Source organism: Mobula birostris, chromosome 9, assembly GCF_030028105.1.
Source record: "Mobula birostris isolate sMobBir1 chromosome 9, sMobBir1.hap1, whole genome shotgun sequence".
In the NCBI taxonomy this organism is placed as follows: domain Eukaryota; kingdom Metazoa; phylum Chordata; class Chondrichthyes; order Myliobatiformes; family Myliobatidae; genus Mobula; species Mobula birostris.
The window spans coordinates 7,627,867-7,642,607 of record NC_092378.1 but is presented as its reverse complement, the minus strand read 5'-3'; the positions used below and the strand labels follow the sequence as shown (position 1 = coordinate 7,642,607).

The 14,741-nt window shown below is 37.9% G+C and overlaps 1 protein-coding gene across 5 annotated transcripts in view; it reads right to left on the bottom strand.

The window, feature by feature from the left end:
• Window positions 1–3,104: 3,104 nt before the first annotated feature.
• Window positions 3,105–14,741, bottom strand: part of cnot2 (CCR4-NOT transcription complex, subunit 2) — a 187,415-nt gene continuing 175,778 nt past the window's right edge. For 4 of the 5 annotated variants that reach the window (XM_072267459.1, XM_072267461.1, XM_072267460.1 and 1 more), the window contains 3 exons: window positions 9,626–9,726; window positions 9,300–9,444; window positions 3,105–4,214 (listed from right to left, as the gene is read on the bottom strand). In XM_072267459.1, coding sequence (XP_072123560.1) covers window positions 4,128–4,214; window positions 9,300–9,444; window positions 9,626–9,726 — 333 coding nt within the window. In that variant the 3' untranslated portion in view covers window positions 3,105–4,127. The other variant, XM_072267458.1, reaches the window with a different exon arrangement.

The following is a 14,741-nucleotide window of genomic DNA, read 5'->3' as shown; positions in this document are numbered from 1 at the left end:
ACATCTTGACATGACTACAAATTACCAATACAACTGCAGTCCGAAACACTTGCTCTTGTGAAGTTAAAGATTAAAATAAACTGCCATTTTTTTTGGATTAGATTATAGAGAACTCTTCCACAATTTCATAGTATCATTTATAAAATCAGAATTCTACTGAAATATCCCCACCAATCACCAACATACAGTAGGTTAGTTGATCAGTAATAACTTGCTTCTTAGAGGACTATAATCTACATAAATTGGCTAACATATTGTTTCATAGTTAACAATGTTACTTTGTACAAAAGTACTGTATTTTGCTGTAAAATGCTTTGGGATGTTGTGAGGATGTTCTTTACCTAAAATGTCATACTAAATGTAGCAAATAGTTAATGAAGGTTAGATTTCACCTTAAATTGTTCAAGCAAATTTAAAAATAGTATTAGTGAAAATACTATTTATAGCAGTCATTTAACTAAAAGAGAATAAGAAACAGTAATGGTTTGCAATTTAATTCATTTAAATCTGACTTACCTTCAATGTAGCTATGCCTGCAAGATTCAAACAGCAGCACGAAACTGACCAATGGGGGTGGGGGAAATGGTAGATTGTTTTTCAGTCAGTTTCCAGTTTGATCTGGAAAATCACCACAAAACATGCAGTTCTGTTGAAAGACTAAATAGAGTAACATACAACTGATTGCTAACAGCCATGATAATGTGAATGCTGCAGTCAGCCAGATCACTTCTAGAATGACAAAATGATTGCCTGTACCACCCATAATAAATCCTTCACCTTATTCCAGATTGAGTGTCATTAAATATGATCAAAAATGTTATCTTTATCAAGATTTAAAAAAATGTTGCAACTGAATTGCAAGCTTGGGAGATTTAGAACCTTGGCTAACATAATAACTTGAAATGTTTTTCTTAAAAAGCAATTAACTCTTTTGGTAAAGAAGTAGCAAATCTTTCTTTAGAAGTAAATATTCTTAAGGATATCACAATAGCCTATGAAATGACAGTATGAATAATGAAAGGATTTGTTATGGAACAGCATGATCAATTACTAATCAATTGTTCTGGCAGTAGTAAAACTTGTATTTACCGAAGGATCTCTGGAGACTTAGTAAGCTCTGTTTAAACTTTATATTCCTATTTCTTCACAACTATGCTTTTCCTGAAAATGTGGCCTACTAAATTCAATACTGTATATGTTGCACAATGCTTTAAAACTTAAGATATTACATACACTTAGCAATGACTTTGCAAATATCCTTGCTATTTAATCATTAAACATATTCTCAATGTTACCCATTTGACACGAGACAACCCTAAGAATGAAGGCTAGTTCTTTATAGGAGTGAACAGGCATTACAATCATTTGTAAAAATCTCTCTCTTTAAGATTATTGAATAGCTAAGTTATGCAAGAATAATTAGAAAAAAATAAGGGAGATGGTAGAAATCATAAGAACTCAGCAAGTAGAGCAGCATACACTAAAGCACTATTTTAGATACCAAACTTCTCTTTATTCATTCCCTGGCAATGATGTACTTTAAAATTGGAAAGAATTAATTCATTTTATTCAATATGATCTAAAACTTAAATCCAATATAATCAAGAGCATAAATAATTAGTATTCATTTTAGGTAAATATATATAATCTATGTAACATTATGCAAAAGTTTCATTTGAAGTTTACATCTTTATTGATTCCAGATCTGACAATTTTTTGTTTGTAAATTTTTACAGGAAGAAAAAAATAGAAGAGCTGGAAGAAACTACATCAAATGCTTAATACACATTACTGTGTACATACATGTCTACAGGAAAGTTTTTGACTGAAAGGGGAAGAGAGTGCAGCTTGGGTTGGAGGGTAAAAATACTTGAGAATATGGACCATTTTTCCTTGCTTGAACAAAGAAATGCAAATATTACATTCACAAGTTTCTTAATGCAGAAAATGTGGGGAAAATTTGTTGAGAATGTAAGTAATTTCAAACACTTAGATCCTGAACATTGTATAATTCTAGATACTCAGATGTATGACATGGGAGTCTGTATTTGATATCATATTTTAATGGCCAGTTAACAGCATAAAATCAATGGTGAGTTATTAGATATATGTTGATTTAAGTTATGAGATCTAACACGGATCAGTAACTAAGAAGAAATTACTTTCTGAGCTGTGGACTTAAACACGTACATTTAACCTATTTGATTCTCAAGGGAAGGCAATGGAATCAGAGTTGCGGGTTTTGCTGCACAGAAATGGGCCCTTTATCCCCATTACATCATGCTAACAATTTTGTCTACATGCACAGTAAGTGGTAAACTTGTTTTAGTTCTTATGAACTGCAATATCTTGATTGGATATGCACAAAGTCATTCCTATAGTAGATTGTTGGATATCAATTCTGATCCTTTATGATGCGGTTACCTTATTATGACCATGACCTTTGCAGAATAGGTACTTGACAATAAGTGTTTAAATTATTTTGTGATTTTATACATTTAATGTGGTCTTTCAGTGAACTTATGCACTGAAAGATTAAGAACTACATTCTGAGCTAATTGAAAAGATTTTTCACATGGAGTGACTGCTTATTCTTCCCAAATTAAATAAGACCATAAGAGATGGTAGCAAAATTTGGCCATTCAGCCCATTGAGTCTGCTCCAACAATCATTCATGGCTGACTTATTATCCTTTTCAATTCCATTTTCCTGCTTTCTCCCTGTAACCTTTGACAGCCTTACTAATCAAGAACCTACCAACCTCTGCTTTAAAGAAACCTAGTGACTTGGCCTCCAGAGCCATTTACGGCAATGAATTCCACAGATTCATCCCTCTGGCTAAAGAAATTCCTCATCTCTAAATTGGAGCTACATAGCACCCTTGCTCATATTTATAAAGAACACTTGGATGAAAAAATTCTGAATAAAAGCAAAACTTACCTGCAGTAATCTAGTTAACATAATGTTTGAGGACAAGCTTCACATGGACGCTCCAACAAATACTGCAAAGTTATTCACGGTATTCAACAAATTTAAAAATACAGTTTGAAAATTCAAATTAAAGGCAACACTGCAATTAGGACAGCTTTTCTACTTTATTACAAAGAGAAGAAGCTTTAATGTGGTCAGAAAATACAAGATTGATTTTTTTAATTATTTTTTTTCCTATGAAATGCTGCTGTTCAACCAGCCATTGTGAATTGTCTCAGTTCACTTCCTGAAGTCCCATCATGTTCAATTGGGTATGGATGTCCTTGGCTGCTGAAAATCTGGCCCTTAAGTGCACAGGGCGACACAGCGGTCCCCTGCTCAGCAGTTCCCGAAATGTCCTGTTTTCATGTATTGCATCCATGCACACCTCCGAAAAATGAGGTACAGCAGGGCAAATATTTTCCAAAATAGATGTCATATATATAATATATACACATTCGTACATACATATCTTTATTCATGTGATGTCCAAAAATTAAAAAAATGTACACTTTTATTACAAAATTGTAACAAAGACTGGACAGTGTTTTGCTCATTCTGGAAAGATGAAGCCCAGTGATACACAACCGTGGAAAATGTCCAGAGGTCGTGGCAATAACGTTCACTTAGACAGTCAAATGTTCTTGCATTTAACTTGACAGAAATGCCATTCAAAAACATTAGGGGAAAAGTAAAACGAACAAATCAAACGCAGGCTGCTTATCTTTCCAAATGAAATACAAGAGGATCTTCACATAAAAATGCACTACACATTTTTTTTATTACCAGTTATGCTACAATGAACAATGCAAACTTCTTAAATTTTTTACACTTTGGAAATTTAGCAATGAAAGTATTGTCGGTCCACTTGCCCCTTAGCAGAATAATCTGCTGATAGGCTGAAAAATTATTTTTGTGTTGTTCTCTTTTTTTTTAAACATACCCTGCTCAAAATAATTAAAAAAACAGAAAAAAATACAAATTCAGTTGTGTTGGGCAGCACATAATTACTAAGGCAGGACTTCAAAATGTCGATCCATCCACATGAGCCAATTGCCAGATCCTCAAAGAATAAAAACCAGGATGCCTGAGCCACTTCGGTTTCTGCAGTTTGAGTATTGTGCTGAGACAGCCATACCCCATGAACAGTTAAGTCTTTAGAAGGCTTGCTGAGCAGGGTTGTAGTTCAAAGATGATGGCAGATGAGGTCTTTCCTCTAGTTTATCATACTCCAGGTGGAACTCCTGAAATCCCAAAAAGAACAAGTTAGTAATGCAACAACAAACTTTCATCTGTGAGCAATACACAATTGGAGACACCTAAAGATGCAGACAGTGCATCTACATTTATTAGACTTAAATTTTACAGATTTTTAAAGGAAATTTCCCTAAACTTCTTCAGAAAATGGAGGCAACGAAGGAAAAGATTACTTTACAAAATGAATACACTTCTAAAGTACTACAATGCCTCCAAAGTGCTGTGAAATTTTTGTTAGCCATGAAAGGTGTATTATAAAAATAAGTATAGTAAATGATGAATGGATAACATGTCAAAGGTATGTTATGGAAGCTCTTAAAGGTGAAGAGGCAGAAAGATACAGGAATAGAGTTCAAAAGAGGAGAGTTGAAGAAGCTCGTCTCAACATGGAAGGAGAGAGAGGGGGAGAAGATCGAGGAGCGGAGGGCGGAAGGGGGTGAAGGAGGAATTGTGGAACAGTGAGGGGAACATAGAAGGGAGGGTGTGGGAGGGAAGAAAAGAAAAGAGGGGATGGGGAGTTGGTAGTGCAGACAGAGGAATGGAAATAGGAGAAGAGTGTTGGAGAGAGGGGAGAGTGGGGAGTGAAGGACAGGGTGAGTTGGGGAGAGGAAGAAAGGGGAAAAAGTGGGAGGGAAAGAGGAAATGTAATAGTGCAACAGAAAAAGTTGAGGCCATCAGCACTTTGTTCAAAGTGGTCAACAGTGGATGTCACAAAGGCACCCAAAGGCTTCAGTGATAGGGGAACATATACAGAGACAAAAGTAAGAAACATTTCTCATAATAGTTTTTGTCATAGGAATGTCAAGTTTGAAAGGATTGTATTAAAACTAATCTGGATCCGTTAAAGGGAATGGCTCTGGAGGGAAATGGAATAAGTAGCAAAGGAGCCAGAATTGCAGATAGAATCTCTCGGATTTGAGCTGCATGAGTGTTGCTTATGGACAAACAGCCTGAGAATTAAAAGTAGTCAAGGTATCAAGAAAAGATGGTGGAGAGTTAAGATTCATTGTCAGTGTAGATGAAGGATCATGGGTTAGTGAACACTGTAAATTGTGGACTGAAGCCAGAGCCTCCAGCAGATCTTCATTAAAGTGTTATTTTTCAGGAAAGTTTCTAAATCATTCTCCCTTCTCAAAGCGATGTCGAATATTCAGGAGAAACTTTATTCTTGGCAACCATTATTTGCTTATTTGGCTAATTATCAAACTACTTATCAAGGACCCATTTAAAATTAGCTGCGATATTTATCTTCATTGTACAATGAATACATTCCAAATACATTTTGTTGGCCATGAACTGTCTTACACTCCAACATGGGGAAATGCACAACATACAAGCAAGATAGGCATGAGCTAATTTTTGAGAGTGTTCACTCAGATGCAACATGTTGAGAAAGTGGAAGGGTGCATGAGATAGATAGGGGGTTTCAAATATGTGAGATGGAGGGGGGGAGATTAAAAAATACATTGGGATAGAAAGGAATGCAGCTGAAGAATAGCTTCATGGCACTGGATGATAGACAATAGAGGAAGATGTCACATTTAACAGAAAATGTATAAATTATTGAGCGTATTCTTCACAGTACTTAAACATACAAGAAAATGACTTGCATTCATATAGTGTCTATGCATTTCAAACAGATCATGTTAGAAATTTAATTACTCATGTGAAAACACTACATACTGCACTACAAAATCGATGCAATTGGCAGCTTCTTTACCCCGATGGTATTCTCTTTTAAATATATAGGGATATACTGAAATTATGATCTCAACAGATCTGTATTATCCTAAATGGCTCAAAAACATAAGCATTGGCATTTTAAAAGAACAAAAAATGAAGCATACTGATATGTGGGAAAAAATCTTTGAAAACAGTTATATAATACTAAAATATAAACACGAAAAGGTCTGCAGATGCTGGAAATCTAAAGCTACACACTGAAAACGCTGGAGAAAATGAAAAACAAAACAGTTGACGTTTCAGGCCGAGACCTTTCATCTGGACCGAAGAAAGGTCTCAGTCCAAAATGTCGACCGGTTTTTCATTTCCATGGAGGCTGCCTGACCTGCAGAGTTCCTCCAGCATCTTGTGTGTGTTGCTTTGCATATAATACTAAAATATGTTTTGAGCTGTTATTTTAAGAAAAATGTTTTAGAACATAGCAAAAACAATGAAATGGATTGGCATTCAAATTATAGTGGTAGACTGACATTACCATATAATACCTTGAAGAAACAATCTGGTTAGCTTCAGAATTTTGTTTATTACCACTGATGTATGTCATGAAATTTGTTGTATTGGGGCAGCAGTAGAGGCGAACATAAAAATTACAAAGCTACAAAAATATATAAATAGAACAAAAGAGGAATGACAAGATAGTGTTGATGGGTTTGTGTATTGTTCAGAAATCTTATAATGGAGGGAAAGAAGTTGTTCCCAAAATGTTGAGTGTGAGTCTTCAGACTCCTGTAACTCCTGCTCGATGGTAGTAATGAGAAGAAGGCATGTCCTGATGGTGAGGGTCCTTAATGAAGGATGCCACCTTCATGAGGTACCAACTCTTGATGACATACTCATGGTGGGCAAGGTTGTACCCATAATGGAACTGGCTGAATCTACAACCCTCTGCAGCCTTTCTCGCTCTTGTGCACTGGAGCCTCCATACTAGGCGTTGATGCAACCAGTCAGAATGCTCTTCACTGTATATCTGTAGAAACGTTCAGGTCATTGGTGAGATATCAAATCTCATCAAATTCCTAATGAAGTAGAGCAGCTGATGTGCCTTCTTGCACCAATGTGCTGAGCTCAAGATAGATCCTTCAAGATGCTGACGGCCAGGAACTTGGAGCTGCTCACCCATTCCAGCATTGACCCCTCAACTAAGGGCTAGTGTGTGTTCTCCCAACTTCCTCTTCCTGCAGTCCACAATCAATTCTTTGCTCTTGCTGCTGTTGAGTGCAAAGGTTGTTGTTGCGATACCACTCTATCAGCCGATCTATCTCGCTCCTGTACACCGTCTGCGATTCTGTCAACAACAATGGCTTCAAGAATGGTTTGTATGATCTATTCAATCTGGTTACAATTCAACAAAAAAATCATTAAACCACACCTTCAGTAATGTCTGAAGTGGACCTGCTTGACAGGAACCTGAAACATTTTCAAAATCAGATCTGAAAGGGGAAAACTTGTGACTTCAGTAATTTTATTCTTTTATGAACAGCACATACCTTCAAAGATCCAGCAATTGATGCACAGTTTTTGAAAATTAGTTGGACCTTTCAAATCCTACAAAATATCACTTGATTTGTATCATAATGCTGATCATTTCAAAGGTAAAAGATTTAATTTGTAGAAATAGAATAAGAGAAAATATTTTTCCAGCAGCATTTTCTTTTACTTAAAATATATTTGAAGTAACTTCAGTTTAATTTGCAAAAACAAAATAATTTAATTTAATGCTAAAGAATACAAATTAACCAAAACACCTTTTCAAGTTAAACTTGTACATACCTTTAATATATGCAGAAAATTTTGAATGGAAAGTGCAGTTACAATAGATACTTGGATGTTCTTCAATGGGGCAGAAAATGTTTGTGTTTTTTTAAATACATTCACAAGTGACCTGCATCAGGCTACTCCATTAACTGGTACACCTCAACTTCAATATTGAACTAATGTGAGACTTCAATGAGATTTTACATTGGTCATAATTATACTGTAACTGGTCTTTCATTGAAGGATTGAGAGATTCTTATCTCAAGGAGTTTGCTTCTGTTGTATTAACTGCACAGATGCTGGATATGTGATGTATCGGAATCTTTTTTGTCCATTGTAACCGGTTGCAGTGAAACGTTGCTCTTTTTTTTTTTGCAGTAAGGTGTTTCAGTTTCTATCGGGTGAATACAGAGTGAAACCAGGCACCAGTGACTATGAATATAAGTAAATTCTGTTTCATTGGGAGTCCTGGATTTTTAAAAACGTCTCAGGATTTTATCAGTGATTCCATCCAAATTCTTTAAACCAATCCACTGGCCTTGGTTAAGACTTTATTAAGTTATAGTTTAGTGAGCGTCATTAGTTTGGCAAGTGATGAACTGCTCTTGATAAACTCTCAGGTGCAATGCTTGCTTCATATCATTCAGTAGGCTTAAAAACAGGCCTTCACAAACTCAGCAGAAGTATGTCCTTTCCTAATTAACTTCTTCAAGCGCCCAGGTTGACCACCCTTTTGAAGGTGAATTCAGTTTATCACTTCCTTCAATAGGCAACCAACAAATATTGCGTCATTCAAGAACCCCCCGGGGAATCAGATTTAAGACCATTGAAAAGTTCAGGATCAGAAAAGCTATACTTTTGGACCAGTTCCACTGAAGAAGTTTAAATATATCTAGGCTTGATTAGAAATTAAAAGGTGGAACAATCATAGCAAAAGAATCCAACATAATTGCAGCTTTAAAGCATAAGAAGTCAACAGGTAATATTAGATTAAAATTTAAGTGATTGCAAAATATTTAGCTTAAAGGAAAAGACAAAATAAGCAGTGAGAAAGAATGAAACCATTTTATAAAAACTTAGTTAACATTGTAAACATTAACATTTCAGTTAAGATTATAGAAATAAATCTACTTATGACAGTTGGATTATATGTGCTCCAGAACGTAAAAAGATACAGAGAAAGTGAGAGAAAATGAAACAAAACGAAGAATATTAAAGGTATAATGGGCCAAATACTTTTATATTGTGCGCTGCAATTCTTCTTCAGTCCGAAGTGGAAATCATTAAAAATCAAAGCCGAAGCCTGTGGCTGGAACTTGCTAACAGTTTTAAAGGTTAAAACATGAGCACACAAATCTAGGCTATTTCAGCTATCTTTATTATAGAGAACTACAGCTCAGATTTGCTGGTCAGAAAAGAAATACACAAGATTGCATACAAAAAACATTTATCTCCAGCAAACAGATAATGCTTAATCTCCAGTAAAGAAACATCATTAGTAATTCATCTGTCTCCTGTACAATAGGCCAGCTGTTTCTGTACTATATAAAATCAATTAGTACATCAGCTCTTACTTTAGCAACCTTTCTCCAGTTAAGACAGTCAAAGAAATAGTATGTCCCCCTTTCATAGGTGTTGGTCTTTACTGTTGGCTCCATTCCTGGGGCCCTGGTGATCCAGACTCGCTCTTCTTTGTGGTACCTCCAGTCTCGGTTAAATCTAACATTCATAATATGATAAAAGACACTTGTGAATATCAATCACATTAAACAATCCAACAAAAACATTAACTTGGAAAGAGATAAAATCATGAATCAGAATCATTAGATTTTAACATGCAAACTGTCTCTAAAACAAATTTAGATTGAACTAAAACTGTTAGACATTTAAAAGGACATACAACTCTACTGCTGCAAGCAACTGTAAGACATCTCCGCCATTCATGTAGTACAGATAGAAAAGGAGGTCTTCTCCGTAACGAGCAAGTTTTATTGTAGCAAGCTGTAAAGAAATGATAGCATCAGTTTTATTTTACATTTTAAATATAATGCCAAAAATAAACAAGCTATATGTTAATAAAGTAGGCACAACAAACTACAAGAAAATTCATACATTCAAATTCAGATAATATCACAATTGTTAGTTCTTCAAAACTGTGGTGTAAACATTGATTTTCAAATTTCTGGTAACCCACTCCCCTCGTGTTCCTTTCTCACTCTCACCAGTCCACACAATTTATCTCTCCCTATGTTCACCTTTTCTATCCCTCACTTTAATTACCCTCCCCCACCTAGTCCCATCTGCCCATCACCTGCATACCTATCCACCTAGGTTTCTTCTCCCTTGATTCACTTTTCCTGTCCCCTCTGCCTTCCATACCTGCTTATCACCTACCCCCACTCCTCTTATCTGTTTCTACCTATCACTCATCAAACTCTGTCTCAACATTCCCTCTCCTTGCTTCATCTGCCCACCACCTCCCTCTCATCTCGTTTCACCCATCACTGACTAGCCCCCCCATCTCATGGCTATCTTCCCTCTACACTCTCAGCCCAGATGTACAGAGAACTGAAAAACTGAGCATCTCTTTGCCTCCACATATATCACTAAGTACTTCCAGTAGCTCATTTATTGTTCCAGTTTACAACATCTGCAGTTTCTGGCATTTTATGTTACAGGGGAGACTTTAAAATAAGCGAGTGGGGGCAGTCGGCACATTTTGCATGCCACAGTCCCCAAGGAGAAATTGCCAGATGCATTATTAGGCACCTGGCACGGGCAATAAAATAAGTTAGGTTTAAGCAGAGTGGCCATTGTAGGAATGGGCCAGTGTTGGAATGAGGAGTTGACGCTTTTGCTCATCAAGGTTTTGGTGAGAAGAGGCTAAAGCCATAGGGTTTTTTCCATTATTTATTCTTTCTTACTTTTTTATTGCACATTTAGAGCAATAGGGATGGCAGACATGATCACTGGAACGCCTCTCTTGTGGGGTGTGTTAAGGCAGGGAGACCTCCAGTGTCCCTGACAGTTATACCTGCAAGAAGTACTTCCAGCGGTAGCTTCTAATAGACCATGTTAAGGAGTTGGAACTGGAACTGGATGAACTCCATATCATTCAGCATTCAGAGGCTGAGGGTTTGATAGACAGGATACACAGAGAGGTAGTTACATCCAAGGTGCAGGACACAGGAAGGGGAAAGGGGATAGGTAGCCAGTGCGGAGTACCCCTGCGGCTGTTCCCTCAATAACTGGTATACAGCATTGGATACTGCTTGATGGGGGGGGGGGGGGGGGGGGGGTAGAAAATGACCTAGCAGAGGAAAGGCACATGGTCAGGTCTTTGGCACTGAGTCTGGCTCTGTAGCTCAGAGGGAAGGGAGGCAAGGATGTGAGCTGTAGTGATAAGGGATTCATTGGTTAGGAGAACAGAAAGGAGGTGCTGTGGATGAGAACAAAATTCCCAGATGGTTTTTTGCCTCCCGGGTACCAGGGTCAAGGACATCTTGGATGGAGTCCACAGCATTCTTCAGTGGGAGGGTGAGCAGCAAGAGGTCATAGTCTATGTTGGTACCAATGACATGGGTAGGATGGGTGATAAAGTCCTTCAAGGTGAGTTCAGGAAGTTAGGTGCTAAGTTAAAGGACAGGACCTCTAGGATTGTGATCTCAGGATTGCAACCCAGGCCATGTGCTAGTAAGGCCAGAAAAAGGAAGATCATACAGTTTAACAAGTGGTTAAACAGTAATTGCAGGAGGGATGGCTTCAGATTTTTGGATCATTGTGCTCTTTTCCAAGGAAGGTGAGACCTGTACAGAAGGGATGGTTTGCACCTGAACTGGAGAGAGACTAATATCCTAACAGGAGGGTTTGCTAGTGCTGCATGGTGTGGGGATGGGGGATTTAAACTTGGGTTGCAGGGTAATGGAAAGCAGAGTGCCAGAACAGATAGTGGCATGGTTGTAGAGAATGATGAACATAAAAGGTCAGAAATTGAAAGGGCAAGCATGGTGGGACTAATGCTCTCAGCTGCATATATTTCAATGCAAGGAGCACTATAGGAGTCAGATGAGCTTAGGATATGGATCAGCAATTAGTTAGATTTGGTTGCAGCAAGGGCAGGACTGGCAGCTAAATATTCTGGGATTCTGCTGTTTTAGACAAGTTAAAAGTGGGAGGGATTAAAGGGGAAGGAGTGACAATACTAGTCAGGAGAAATGAAATGGACCAGTTAGGACAGACTGGAGAGTGCTCCTAGTGAGGCTTTGTGGATAGAACTAAGGAATAAGAAAGATACTGTATGACCACGTTAATGAGATTATATTATAGACCACCCAACAATCCACAGGATTTAGAAGAAAAAGGAACACAAGCTTGTTATGATAGGTGATTTTAACTTTCCACAGATCGACTGGGACTCCCATACTGTAAAAGGGCTGGATGGGAAGAAGTCCCAATGGGAGAGTGTGCAATACTTGATCTCCTATTAGGGAATGAGACAGGACAGGTGATGGAAGTTTGAGTAAGTGAACACTTTGCATCTGATGCTGATAATGCCATTAGTTTCAAGGTAAATATGGAAAAGAATAGGTCTGGTCCTCGGGTTGAAATTCTAAATTGGAGAAAGGCTACTGTAGTTTCACCCACTGAGGTTGGGTGAAACTACAACTAGAGGTTATGGGTTAAGGGTGAAAGGTGAAATATTTAAGAGGTACGTCTTCACTTAGAGTGATGAGGATGTGGAAAGAGCTGCCAATGCACGTGCTGGACGTGGGGCTGATTTCAAAACTTAAGAGAAATTTGGATAGCTACATGGATGGGAGGGCTGTGGTCCTGGTGCAGGTCAATGGGACGAGGTAGATTAATGATTCAGCATGGACTAGATGGGTAGGGGCGTGTTCCTGTGCTGCAGTGTTCTATGACTCTATGCATAATTTGCACAAACTTCAGACCAAATTTATGTCCAGAAATAAAATACGATCACTGAGTATGAATACGCACAATAAAATATGATTGAAGCAGTCCCAAATATATTTAATTAGTGGAAATAATTCATAAGACATGTAGCTTGGGTGGTTGATGGTTGCGTTGAGTTGTTCTCCAATTTTGCTAAGATTGGAGAACAACTCAATCCAACCATACTGTATTAGTGCCTACATGTATGTCTTTGTCACCTTTTCTATTTCTAATTCCAAACTTTCTTCACTATACCTGTTTGCTGCTCCAACCACCTCAGTCAAACTTAACTGTCAGGTCAAGGTTTTCAACTTTCCTGATACATACAATATTTCTCTTCAAAGCCTCTGTTTTAACAGTTTTAATCACTTCATGCACATGAAAATTGTCTACATCATTCTGCTACATCAATGCCCCACACTAAGTGAACAACATCACACTGTTCTGTAACGTGCATCTGCTCTGCTCCCCAGCTTTGAAGGAAAACCAGAAAATATACTGTCGTCTAAACATCTTTCCTTGCCAAACTATTACATTTTCAAGTTTAACAATGGAATACCCAAATTTGCTATTACTTATAATAAGAACAGGGAGCATGTGTCTAAAACCTGAGCTGAATTATGGCTGTGCTTACAATAAATTATTCCACGCGCTCAACAGACTTCCTGTATGTAACACCATGGGACATGGACTAGTTATCAAAAATAAAAATTGTGAAATGACTTTAATACGATTCCTGCTTCAGATAATATATACACACCAAAATGCACAAATGACAATCTAGCAGACAAGACTAGAACTGACTTTAAAAAAAATTTAAGGATTAGCTTTATTTGTCACATGTACATTGAACCAGTCAGAAAATGCATCACTTGCATCAAGGATGTGCTGGGGGCTGCCCGCAAGTGTCGCCATGCTTCCAGCAACAACGTAGCATGCTCACAACTTACTGGCCCTAACTGGTACACTTTTGGAATGTGGAAGGGAACTACAGTACATGAGCATCTTATGCAATATCCAAAGCAGTACTAAGGTTAGGAATCAAGGTTACCTTAGAGAACAAAGGACCTTTAACTGTCAGTCACGATAGGATCACAGCTCAGGGATAACAGTAGCACATAGGTTTCACTATCAGAGCAAGATAAAGCAGAAGTGGGCAAGAGACTTCTATCTGGCCATATAAAGATGTCTTTGCAACTTAACAGTGAGTTTTAATGGAATTAACAGCTACAAGCAGATTTGATATTTATCTTAGCATAGAAACAAAGCATTGGTCTAATTATCAACAGCACTGCCCCTCTCCTCAACCCTAGCTCCAATCCCCAACCCTACTGCACTGAAGTGCTGAAAACAGTTACAATATCAAATTGGTCACTTTCCACTAATAACAACAAGTTGCTGCAGAAATTCAGTGGGCTGAGCAGTACCCACGGTAGGAAAGGAATTGCAGCATTTTTGATTCCAAAACATCAACAATTCCTTTCCTCCCACAAGTGCTGCTTGACTCAGAGTTCCTTCACCAAAACCTGTTGGTTGCTCCAGTATCTAGCATCTAGCACCTAGCATCTGCAGTTTCCAGTCAGAAGTGATAGAAGCCACCCTCTCACCTCACCTTGCCTAGCTGTACAGCTCTTCCAATCCAGAGATTTTTCTGATCTTCACTACCAAGCAGTCACACTGCTTGTCCCAGCTTGATGGCTCACTCCACAAACAGCCACAGAGCAACAAAATCACCGCTTTATTGCAGTGGAAGTGCTGGCAAAGGATAGTGGTTTGCACATAGCAATCTGTAGCCCAAGCGGATGTCTTTTTACCCCCCATATATATAGTGAACCTACCTGTGAGTATGTTCACAAACCAGAAGGCCATAAAGAAGCACTCAGTGGGATACCAGTGAATTAATGCAATTATTATTGTTATATACCCCTAGTGTTCATTTTTTCTGTGGACTGTCACTTTAAAACGCCGAGAGGACGAGACTGACTTTTGGGACACTGCTGGATTTCTGCTGACTGCAAAATTGCTTGGCTACTATGGTGAGAGAGGTGGAGTTATTTGACGGA